Below are 12,564 nucleotides of genomic sequence, written 5' to 3'. Positions count from 1 at the left end.
CAAGGACTAAGAATTTGAGATATAATAATAACACTTGAGATAAAAACTTTCAATTGTTTTGACTTTTCAAAGCAATTAAATTAGTAATTTGAGACATCTTAATAATATAATAAAATAAAAGCAACAAATGTTGAGATAGGAAGTGGATCCTCTTTGGTACATGTTTTGGACTAGAAAAGATATACACAATCTGAACCGTTTAATACTGTAATCAATGATTTGAATTTGCTCAAAGACTCTTCGTTGAAAAAAATTCTTCCAGTGAAGAGTCGTTAAGCAGATCCAAACTATTTAATTTTCTAACGTGCGGTCTAAATTTGAATTGTTTTCTCAAAGAGGATCCGATAGATATATGGAGGAACTACTAGACATCAGTTATAAATACTGGACACCCACTTTCTCTTCTTTGCATATTATAAGCTGCTTCTGCTTCTGCTTTGCTTTGCTTTCAGTTCCTCCTCTACTACTCTCTCTCTCTTATCCCACATCAGAATATGGAGTTCCAGCTGCTCCTACCCATCTTCACGTTTCTTTCTGTGAGTTTCTAAGCTCCTGAATCCTGAAACAGACAATCCATTTTCTTGGATTTTGTGTTTTCCTCTCTCTCTCTCTCTCTCTCTCTCTCTCTCTCTCTCTCACACACACACACACACACACACTCTTCTATGTGGGCATGTATTTATGCTTAGCCCTTTGATTGTCGAAGTCATCTTTAATTTTGTGCTCTCAATTCTCTGAATGCGCAGAAAAGCACAATTCATCAAGGAGAAGCGAAACGATGTTTTTTTGATTTACTCGAAAGCTATTTCAGTAAATCGATCAGTAATTTTTTTTTTTTTCCAGAACAGTTCGAAGAGTTATGCAAGCTTGTTTTTTAACATAGCTACCAAACAGATCTTTACATTCTGTTTCTCGAAAGTACTCCAATACTCACCTTAGCAATAACATAGTACGGTGGTGTTCCACTTTCTCCGAAAAAGAAATTTTAGAAAAAGAATGTAATTTCAAACTCAAAAATTATGTATTCACGTAAATAATTTTTCTACCAATATGAATCTTATTTGATAGATCTTATTGGGATTTTTTAAACGATGCAAAAAAAATTAAAAAAATATTTTTTTATTTTTATTATATTTGAATTTGAAATTACCTTTTTTTGAGAAGGAAGGTTTGAAAAGAAAGTGGAACGGGATCTACTTACACTAATAAAGTTAGCTTGTATCTAAGCTAGCTTCCTCGTACATCGATTAGTTATTGTGTGACCATAATTCTCATTGTACTTACTGTAGATTAAAAAAAAAAAACCGTCATAATCTAGTAGCAAAAGGCCTGATTAAGGCGTCTCGAAAACAATATGAATTGACCTATAAGAGTTAATCATAGCACTTAAAAAATTTTGAATCTAAAACTTAAGAGGTCTGGAGCAAGCTCCAAAGTCTCATAATTTTGATGACCAAGTGGGTTACTAGTATCAATTATTGCAAGGAAATGCTACAAGACTAGTGGAGATATTTTGAGTGTTTATTTTTGTAGTGCAAGTTTATTTATTTTATTTTGGTAATAAAATGGGAATTTCAATATTATGTTTCAGCTAGCTTTTGTGGCAAGTCAAGCAGTTCTGTCTCCTGATGCATACTGGAAATCGGTTTTGCCAAACGCCCCCATGCCCAAGGCCGTCAAGGATATCCTTCACAATGGTTGGTCTTTCAGTCTATAAGTTTCATAATTTCCTACTTAACTTTGGTATATTTAGAGTTTGTATTTCCTGAAATTCGCAAGGCAGAGTAATTTTGGAAAGCTACTCGATCTTCTTTTACACATGCACATGTGATATAGTATTAATTTTTCTGTCTATATTTATGTGAAATTCTAAAATTGCCTTGCACATGAGAGAAAACGAAGTTAAGAATAAACAAAGATAGGTGGTTTTCCCATTTCATGAAAGAGCTTTGAATAAATCCGAACCATTGATTATACCAATGGATAGTTGCGATGTGGATTGTCTCCTTCTGCCCAAAAAGTACTGAGATGATCCCTTTTTTTTTTTTTCCCTATTTCAATTCCTTCTACAAAATTCACAAACGACCCCTTCTATTTAGTTGTACTTTATCTTTCACACATTAAAAGACAAGGTTGTACTTCTAAATGAAAACTTTAAAGATTTAAAAAAAACTGCGTGTGCTAAAATCAGAGATTTTGGAAGATTAAGAAACTGCAGGGAGTCAAAATTAGAGATTTTAAAGTCTTTTTGAAGTGGTTGAGAAAAGAAAAGAAAAATTGAAACAGCTCTATAGAGACAACTTCGAAGTAGAAAAATACTCCGCAGTTTATGAAGGATGTAAAAGGACGGGAATGCTCGAACGGTGGTTGTAAAGTTTGAATCGCTTAATTAGTGGAGTATTGAACCCACGAACGAGTATTGGCACTTTCTGTGGGAGTACCAAGGGTATTTTGGTAACTCGGATGATTGTAAAACTCGAACCTGGCAGCATTCTTTAGCCAACTTTGATCTTCGATCCCGATTGAGAACAAGGAGGCCGGGAGACGAACAGATGAATTTTGCTAACCACGAAAATTATTGTGGATCGATCATGCTCTCAGTTGACTCTGTGTGGGTTGATTTACTTTACTATATTTAATTTGGTGTTAGAGTGCATGCATGTGTACTTTTTCGTGCTATTGGGCGTGTTTAGTTCGTTTTGTCACCGTACGCTTTCTCTTATAATTAATAATAATAATAATAATAATAATTTCAATAATTAATTTTCTGTACTCTTAAGAGTATAATTTTGTATTGCTATTCGTCTCTAAATTAAACTCAATCCATCCATCTCGATCTATCTCCTTCTTTGAAATTAATCGCTAGCATAGCATGCAAGCTCGGATAGGGAGAAATTAATTAATGGTTACTTAATTACATCTTTCATTTTTGATGGTCAAAGTATCAGGCTATCAGCTACGTACGTATCGTGTTTGCACACACACCCTCAATTTAGCTGGGACCCGTAGCGCAAACTAGCTTTCAATAAATGTACGTAACATCTACCTAGGCAGGATGTTGCTCCTAATTCTTCTTCTTCTTCTTCCTAACTTTTGCAGAATGGATTGAAGACAAAAGCACTTCTGTCGGAGTAGGCAAGGGTGGCGTAAATGTCGACACTGGAAAAGGGAAGCCTGGAAGCGGCACCAACGTAAACGTCGGGGGAAAAGGCGTTGGCGTGGACACCGGGAAGCCCGACAAACGAACCAACGTCGGGGTCGGAAAAGGGGGGGTCTCCGTCAGCACGGGGCCCAAGGGAAAGCCCGTGTACGTCGGAGTCACACCGGGAGGGAGCCCATTCATCTACAAATATGCAGCTACTGAGACCCAATTACATGATAATCCTAATGTAGCTCTGTTCTTCTTGGAAAAGGACCTGAAAAGGGGCACCAAGATGACCCTGCATTTCACTAAAACCACCAATGCAGAAACCACTTTCTTACCTCGTCCGGTCGCCGTGAAAATACCTTTTTCGTCTGACAAAATGCCCGAGATCCTTGACCAGCTTTCCGTGGAACCCAATTCAAAGAAAGCCGAGGTATGTTCCCAATCAGATTCCTAGTACAGTACTCCATTGGCTTAATTACATCTTGCCCCCTTTAACTATCAAGATTTTGTAATTTCCCACTTCACTACCTTAAACTATCTAAACATTTCAACTTGGCCCCCTTAGTAGTCTTCGGTCACTTAATGACAGTAAAGATCCTAAAATAGCTTAATGACAATTATTTCATGGAGAGAATGTCAGGAATGATATACGTGTGACCCTCATTTCTATCAGAATAAGATATATTAGACATTTGTGTATTTTTTGTACATGAAGAACTAGTTTGCATCTTGATGGATGATGAAGGGTATACTGTGGTGTTAATGAGGATAAAACAGAGGGAGACTGATAGATGGAGTAAATGAGAGTAAACGGTTTAGACAAAATTTATGTTTGTGATTTTGTTAGATATGTAAGATTATATGCATATAATTTCTAACATTCTAGTCATATTTTTTGACAGAGGAAAAAATATTTAAGCACTTTTCTGGGCCTTTTGACAGCAATTATACAACTGAAGACAAGTAAAGGGCCAACTTGAAAGGTTTATGTAGTTTAAGGAAGTGTCAGGTTTTATAGTTTAGGGGTGATTTGAAAAACTATAATAGTTTAAGGATGCAAGATGCACTTAAGCCTGTTTCATTTCAGTATATGGTATAATATTGTTGCCCAATCCCCAAAGTTGATGCTATATCTCTGTTACTAATTTGGATTTAATTCGAACATAAACTCGAAGTTGTATAATTCTTTCCCGTCATTTTTATTCTAACAAAAAGGAAAAGGAGAGAAAATAAAGGGAGAGGATTTACTCACATTTTGTTTTTGAACGGTGAAGAAAATTTCATTAATCATCAAGATCAAAAGATGGTTGAATCTCTAATCTTCTTCATCACTTCTCGTATCTTTAACTAGAATGAAAAAAGAGAAATGTAAATGAAGTTAGAAAAAAACAATTAACTCCTATCGGTATTCGATCGGTAGGCCTGCTGTAGACACAATTACCGTAGAGTACTTAATATTGAATTTAGCATGTAAAACACTTCTTCTATAGTACTTCCACACACTTTAAGTTGCTCTGCCTCCTACTTGCTCTCACGTATTTTCTCTCTCACCTATTGGCTAGAGTATACAACATCGCTAGAGTAGATATATATATTTCAGAATTATTAGTTACATGAACCAAGCTAAGTACAGGTACCACCCCATTATTAATGGCTCTTTACTCTTGACTTACATACAAGGCTATCAATTGCAAACATGAACAAGCCATGCGGTTATACTACTGTTTACAATAGTACTGAAGTGCCTAATTTTTTTTTACTCTTCCAAAAGATAATGAAAAAAACCATCAAAGAATGTGAAGAGCCTGGAATCAAAGGAGAGGAGAAGTACTGCGCAACTTCGTTGGAGTCAATGATCGATTTCACCACTTCTAAGCTCGGAAAAAGCGTCCAACCAATTTCCACTGAGGTGGACAGAGAAACTCAATTACAGAAGTACAGTGTTTCGGAAGTGAAGAAAATGGGAGGTGAAAAAAGTGTGGTGTGCCACAAGCAGAACTATGCATACGCGGTGTTTTATTGCCACAAGACGAGCACCACAAAGGCATATGTGGTTTCTTTGGACGGTGTTGACGGGACGAAAGCAAAAGCAGTGGCAGTGTGTCACACGGATACTTCGGCTTGGAATCCGAAGCACTTGGCGTTCCAAGCGCTCAAGGTGAAATCGGGGACGGTTCCCATTTGCCATTTCCTTCCTGAGGATCATGTCGTTTGGGTTCAAAACTAGATTCCCCCAGGGTAAAAACATTTAGCGCATGTGGGTTTAATTATGTATGTTTGTTTCTTTTGGTGTGGTTTGTATTGTCATAATCAGAAACTCTACTCAGGTACTAGTTGTATTTGTATTTGTATTTATATTTGTATTTGTATTTGTAAGTGCTACCATATCAGCGCATATATATGCTGTATGCTGCATCATATTAGTCAGTGATATGTATTTCGTGCAAAGTATTAATTAAGCGCTCCCCAATGAATGGAAGTGATTTTATGGAATTCGCTACATTGCTGACTTGGGTACGAATGTCGGGTTCTAGTAGTCTGGTACGTGTCTGAGTATTGAATGCAAATATTCATTCAAGGATATGCAGACACGCAAGAATGTAAGAAATCTATAGGAGTATATATTTTGTTTTTTAATTTTGAGCTTAACTGAGAGTTCCCAAGTTTTTTTGGTTAGCAGAGTTTACAAGTTGTCTTAGATCTTTTCATGCATGTGATATCTGAGTTTGGTGCATAGCTCATGAGACATGAATTAGAAAATATATATGCTTAGTATTAATTAAGTTAATTATAGCTAGCCAACAAAATGCATGTGCATGCATATCTGAAATGAATTCCGGTTGTACCCTTACTCGATTGTCTGAGTACTCTTTTGACAGATCAAGGTGCTTTATACTACATGTTGGAGGATCCATGTAAAGTACTTAATAGTAAGGGCATCTTGCATGCTAAACTAGCTTGTAACAACTATCATTAATCTCTAGTTGATCAGATGATGTAAGACAACTTCGATCTACAATGTAAGTGTCATGCAATGATATATATCTTGTTTAGAAAATGCTTACCGTAGACAAACTCGTATTATTAGGATAATCCATCCACAACAATGAGTCCCACATGCATGAAAGAAACATGATCGAAATTGACATCATGAGACATTCTCACAAAGTGTCTTCACTAGCTTAATTTCTACTTATGGGATCAAGTGAATATTGTTACATTACTCTGTCAGGATAAAATCATTCAAATGTATAGAAAGGAATTTTGGAAAAATCAAAAGATGAAAGGTTTTTTCCCAGGTAATTTTGAGTTACAATGACTAGTTATATAAGTGTCTCTTTTTTTCCCTATATAAGAATGCATGATATAACTGTCGTCTCTATGTTATCTCATTTACGTAAATTAATGGTGTTTGTTGATTTGAACAAATCAAAATTCAAGGTCTCGGAATTATTGTAATTATTTCAGTAAGTTGAGGTTAAGAAATAAAATAAACTCAAGATTTATGGCTTTCGGCTAGCAATCTGAATTCTCAATTCTCATAGCACGACAATTGTAGACTTGGAAATATTCTACCATAATTAGGGCAGTCAAACCAACTCTCAAACGAGCTCCCGACGGTTCATTCTTTCTTCACTAAAGCATATGATTAGGTTGTTTTCCTATAAAATGTATATAATAGTAACTAGTTCACTATTACTCCGGGGAAATAGAAAGTAAGACTCATTATCGTTCTGCAAAGACTGAATTGCAATAACTTCAATAAATTTCTAGATTGACATAAAAAAAATATTTGGGTTTGATTCATTAAAAGCTATGATTAAATTAAGCAAGATAATAAATTAATATGGAAAGAATATTCGAGTTTGTTGAACTATAGTTTGGCTTACAGGGGCTCAAATGGAGAAAGAATTTTCGTGACACCAGAATGCCAATATTGTCCTATCCTTAACAAGATGTCTTGTTTGAGCTAAATTATAATCAATATCCCCAGCCAGGAGAGGAGGTTGATCTTGCATTGTGGCCACCTCTATTTGCGTGGCGATATCGCAATGAATCTGTGTCACAGATATCTACTAAAGGTGCCGAAAGTACTCTCACTAGTTATTGACCTCTACTGCAATAGTCAATTCTCCCATAACATTTTCCGCCTTTGTAACATACTTCATATCGACAACGCCATAATGTAGGGATACTGAAAGGATTTTTTTGGATGCAAGAGAGGCAATTTGATTTATTGGGGAGGATCCTGAAATCGCTTCCGATGGTTATGTCTCTGACTATCCTAACTCCGGCTAAGATTAGCTATCTCTGATGCGGAGTTTAATTTTGTTGGGGCATGGTTTAGTCTCCTTTATGTTATGTTATGTAATGTTTAGGCATCGATCAATCAATACCGTATACAAATGAATTCAAGGCGAAAGTATTAAGAATTGTATAGGTTTGTGGCCACTTCTTCTTCTTCTATAGGCTTCAGGAAGAGATGTGGGATTTGGTCAATAATGAAGTTTACCTAAAGCTCAAAAGTAGAAGCTGATCCAATGATGTATACTTCGTTCACCTAATCAATCGCTTATTTTGAGTGACCTGGAACCAAAAGTGTAATGACCCGTCTCATCTGACCTGCTAACCCTTAGTCTAACCACATGACTCAAAGGTTAACCTCAGATTAATAGTAGCTGATCGACGTTATCTTATATACCATTTTTTCCCCTTGAAGTTCTGATGTGGGACTTAATAGGAAGTTGTTGGGGGAAGATTCGATGTATATGTAAGGTCAAGTTGACGATGATGATATGTTTTGGATCGCACGGGTGAGTAGAAAGAATTAGTAGGTGTAAAAAGAAAATGGAGTTAGAGCATTTTCAATTCTTACTGTATTTCTATGCACATCCAAAACTTGAGGTAAAAACCATTTAAAAACCATCTCGAATAGCACTCTCTTTTGCTTACCCATTTTGAATTCTACCTTTTTTTCTTACCCAAATGAAGTGATGATGCGGTTTTTGGCGTGCTCGATCAACAACTTGCAAAACAGATGAAAACAATGGGCACGATGTGGCTGTCGCCAACACCCCTCTGATGTCTAAGTCAGTCGATTTGCCTTAGAAGAGAGAAAGGACTAATGAACTTTATCAAGCATAAGTTGCTTACCCACTCTTGTAGAATTGGTGTCTTTATATAGGCATCTTGGGAGGTTGAGTCCCATTAGGACTTGGACCCTTATGTCTAATCCGTTTATGGCGGACTTGGATGGGTATTAAAGCGTCCTTTTTACCTTAGAACTCCATAATCTTTATCAAGACTAAGAGCCTTTGTGACTTCTGGATTATCCATCGTTATCCTTTAGGATTTCTAGACCTCATCCCTTAGAATGGTATAAAACCTTGGCTATTCCTGGAGTCCTTTAGACTGTATGAACTTCATTCGTAGAGTATTTCATGATAATTGGTTCTAAGTTATTAGCTTAACCGTCTACCTTCGTAAGTTGGTCCTTAGGCCAAGTTGTATGCTATAGGCATTGAACTGGTCCCTTAGACTAAGCTATACACTATATGCGCTGAACTGGTCCCTTAGACTAAGCTATACGCTATATGCGTAGAGCTGGTCCCTTAGACTAAGTTATATGCTATATGCACTGAGCTAGCCTCTTGAGCTAGATGCTTACACGAGCCGAGCTCATAGGCTGACCTCAACCTTTAGGCTGGTCAGTAAAAGCCATCTCTTATGTGCTGGATGTCATGTTACTGGGCTAACTTCTTGCTTAAACATGATCTCTTGGGCTATGCTAGGCTACCCAGGCTGGACTAACCTTGAGAGGTTAGTTTATACCTATCAGTTACTCCCCTATTTTCGAATAGGAACATAAGTGAAGATGAGAAAATACTATTTGCTTTCGAACCAACGACTATGCCCGCTTATTCTAAGTGTCGTGTATGATGTGTGGTGTATATGGCCATTATTTGGTCTATGGGACTTTTTGTGGACTCTTGGTCCTATAATCATGTCGCCATGTTTAACTTGTTGAATAGCTTTAATGGCCGACCTTGCTAAATAGCAAACTGACGAGAATGTTCAAGAGAACAAATATTTGAGCAGGCGAATCAGGGGGCTATATAAAGCGCGCCCTTTTACTTTGATCAACACCCAAATATGGTAGTTGTTTCAATCTTGGGGAGTCAGGCCTTAGCCTTAGCCTTGCTGAGCAGCAATGCTTGTAGCAGTGTTAAAAGGAAAATATGTTCGTCATTGAAGTTTGAGGGAGAAAAGAATTAGTAAAGCTTGGTCTTGTTCTAATACATTACATTGGCTCTTTCCTCTATGGGTTCCTTAGAAATATTTTGGGATGGTTGGATGTGGGGGTACTTATTTATTTTAGGCACTCCCCTAATCCCCTAAGTGTGGGGTTGTTGAAAAATAGCTTGGCACTCGTGATTAGCGATTTCTGGCATGCTTATTCAGTGACCTGCAAAACAGATGAAAACTATGGGCACTGGTATGGCTGTCGCCAACACCCCTTCGTTGCTTAAGACAGTCGATTTGTCTTAAAAGAGAGAAATGACTAATGAAATTAACAAGCATAAGTTGCTTACCCATTCTTGTGGAATTCGTGTCTTTATATAGGTATTTTGGGAGGTTGAGTTCCATTAGGACTTGGATGGGTATTGGAGTGTCCTCTTTTACCTTAGTCCTTAGGACTCCATAATCTTTATCAAGACTGAGAGCCCCTGTGGCATCTGGATTCTCCAACGTTATCCTTTAGGATTTCTAGGCCTTATCCCTTAGAATGGGATAAGACCTTGGCTGTTCTTGGAGTCCCTTAGACTATATGAACTTCCTTCATAGAGTATCTCATGATAATTGGTTCTAGGTTATTAGTTTACTTGCTTGGCTTCCTGAGCTAGCCCTTAGGCTGAGCTGGTTGTTATTCATGTTGAATTGGCCCCTTAGGCTAAGTAGGTTGTTTGTATGAGCTGAGCTCATAGGCTGACCTTAGCTCTCAGATTGGTCAATAGAAACCAACTCTTTCGTGTTGGCTGTCACGCTACTGGGCTGACCTAAATATGAACCCTTGAGTTGTGCTAGGCTATCCAGACCGAGCTGACCTTGAGAGGTCAGTTTATACCTGTCATGAAGATAGACCCAAATTTATATCATTTTTTTTTCAACACCTCTTTTCCCTTTCTTATTTATAAATGTGTAGGGTTGTAAATTAACGAGTCGAGCTATGCCGTGTTCAAGCTTGTTTATCAAATTTTTAGCGAGCTCGAGCTTGTGCTTGAACATGGCGAGCCGAGCACGAACCGAGCCAGTCGAAGTGGCTCAAGCTCAATCTTGTTCACGCTCAAACAACAAACATATATTTATATTTGCATAGTAGAGGAAGTTTTGATTATGCATGTGCATGTGTCTTAGATATATGCATGTGTGTGTATATATATGTATGTATGTCGGTTACAAGAAAAGGCTTCTATTTCGAAATAGTAGTACAGTTTATTATATTTTTTTAGTATTGCACCTCAACATACTTTTTTTGAATTACTAAGAAATAATGTAATCTTCTTCCGTTAAAAGAAAACGAGCCTTATCGAGTGGAGCTAAACATGCTAATGTTTAGGTGGCTTTATTAAATTTTTTTGCGAGCTTGAGGTTGAACATCGAGCCCTACAAATGTGTTAGTATTTTTTACTGAATTTTTTTGGAGGAAAAGTCTGAAAAAACATTAGAGTCGGATAAGTATAAAACAAACATGGCATTAGATTTAACTGAAAAGATGGGAAGACTTGGGTGCAAATAGAAATGAGAATAACTTAGGCGGCTAAATAATTTATGTGGCCTGTTGATCCTTGATTTGAGTTCCTCCTCCGTTTGGTTCAAAGGTTGCCTAGCCTCCTAGGCTCTGTTCCAGAAATCTTCTTAAAAAATAAGTAGCTTATTTCACATTTTCAAACTCAAAAATAAAGTAAATGAAAAATATTTTTTCAATTTTTTTTGCACCGTATAAAAGATCTCATCGAGATCTTCCCAACAAGATCCATATTGCATGTTTTTAGATTTTAATAAACCCATAATTTTTGAGCTTGAAATTGCCTTCTTAAAAAAAGGGCTTTTTTTGGGTGTCGGAACAGAGCCTAACCCTATCCTACATAGTGAACGCACGACTAAGGCCTGGTTGGGGTTGCTTGGCAAGAGGATGAGAATGTGCAGAGAGTAAAGCAAGAGACTAGAGTTTTAGTGTATAGAAGCATGTACTCCTAGGGTTGCTATCCTTTGGTATTTATAGAATTTGCTTGACTTGCTCTCCAAGTACGGGCATGAGCTTTGCACGGGTCAGTTGATGTCATTGTTACGTCACCGATAAGATCTGGTAACTGTTTTGGTGTGAGCTGGCTCCCCCATATGTGCCCATCATTATCTTTTGGCATAACTGCTTCAGCGCGTGGGGATGCGCGTGGCATCATGGCTGGCCGAGCCTCACACTCGGCCGAGCTTGAGGGTAGGTAATTTGTAGGGGAAAATAGCCGACGGAGTCACTAGCTTTGAGGGTAGCCGAGCTTGATGACTTTCTCCTGGAGCAGGTTGTCAAATGAATGCATCATCGTTCATCTCCACGCTCTTGTTATAGCCGAACCTGGGTTTAAGCACGGCCACCCGTCTTGACCTTAACCTCGGTTCGTGTTTCTCAGATGAGTGGTTCGAGCTGTCAGGTTCGGTCTACTATAATAGCCCCTCAATCTTTATTGATGCTGATTGCATGGTGGAGATTGACCATGAACTCGGCCGAACCCAAGAAGTTCCCGAAGTCGAGTGATTGTGGGTGTGGCCGCAGTTTGGCCGAACTCCAACACCTTCAGTCTTCTTGGGAAAGTAGCAACCGTCACAGTCGAATACCAGTAAGGGAATGCCAGATGTCACATTTTGCATGGGAGTGGCAGATGAAAGGACGTTTGTCATGCGGGGGGCTCTATATGACTGTCCCATCAATGCCATGTGTCTGACGCTGATTGGCCGTCGGTTCGGCGATGCAATTTTGAGCGGGAAATTCAAAACCCTTCCCCCCTCTATATAAAGGATGACGAGAGGAGAGAGAGAGGTTACAAACTCTCTTTCTCTCTAAAGCTTGAACCCTCAGAGCTCTGCAACCTTCCAATTTCCAGATCTAACGTGAAATCCAATTTTTATAAGTGAATCTGCTCTAAATCTCCAGGTATGTCTTTGATTCATGATTCTCTCCTCTTTTCTGCAATTTTTGGCTTCATTTTGCATCTTTTTTTTTGCATTTTTTGGAGATTTTTGTTCTGTGTGAACAATGCGAAGATGGAGATGAACAGTGATGTTCATCTCTATCTTCAATCTATTCTTCCGAGCCCCAGCTTTGGTGCTGGTTGGCTTTGGTTGACGCCAGATTATGCCGA

General features: G+C 38.0%; 1 protein-coding gene and 1 long non-coding RNA gene across 2 annotated transcripts; one reads left to right on the top strand and one right to left on the bottom strand.

Moving 5' to 3' along the window:
- The first annotated feature begins 324 nt into the window (after positions 1 to 324).
- Positions 325 to 5,648, top strand: LOC131333354 (BURP domain protein RD22). Its single transcript, XM_058367829.1, has 4 exons — positions 325 to 536; positions 1,592 to 1,697; positions 3,100 to 3,578; positions 4,920 to 5,648. Exons 1-4 carry the CDS (start codon positions 495 to 497, stop codon positions 5,373 to 5,375), a joined length of 1,083 nt encoding a protein of 360 aa, XP_058223812.1. The 5' UTR covers positions 325 to 494; the 3' UTR covers positions 5,376 to 5,648.
- On the bottom strand, positions 1,592 to 3,181 carry LOC131333355 (uncharacterized). Its single transcript, XR_009201780.1, has 2 exons — positions 3,041 to 3,181; positions 1,592 to 2,767 (listed from the first exon to the last, which is right to left on the bottom strand). It is a non-coding gene; the product is annotated as an uncharacterized LOC131333355 (long non-coding RNA).
- Positions 5,649 to 12,564: the final 6,916 nt, after the last annotated feature.

Source organism: Rhododendron vialii, chromosome 7a, assembly GCF_030253575.1.
Source record: "Rhododendron vialii isolate Sample 1 chromosome 7a, ASM3025357v1".
Classification (NCBI taxonomy): domain Eukaryota; kingdom Viridiplantae; phylum Streptophyta; class Magnoliopsida; order Ericales; family Ericaceae; genus Rhododendron; species Rhododendron vialii.
The sequence above is the reverse complement of the archived record's forward strand: the minus strand, read 5'-3'. Positions and strand labels throughout refer to the sequence as shown.

Bases quoted from the DNA above. Each gene is read 5' to 3' on its own strand.
- LOC131333354 (XM_058367829.1), top strand. From the start codon at position 495: ATGGAGTTCCAGCTGCTCCTACCCATCTTCACGTTTCTTTCT. The intron at 537-1,591 runs GTGAGTTTCTAA...ATTATGTTTCAG, and splicing joins CCATCTTCACGTTTCTTTCT to CTAGCTTTTGTGGCAAGTCA. The intron at 1,698-3,099 runs GTTGGTCTTTCA...TAACTTTTGCAG, and splicing joins CAAGGATATCCTTCACAATG to AATGGATTGAAGACAAAAGC.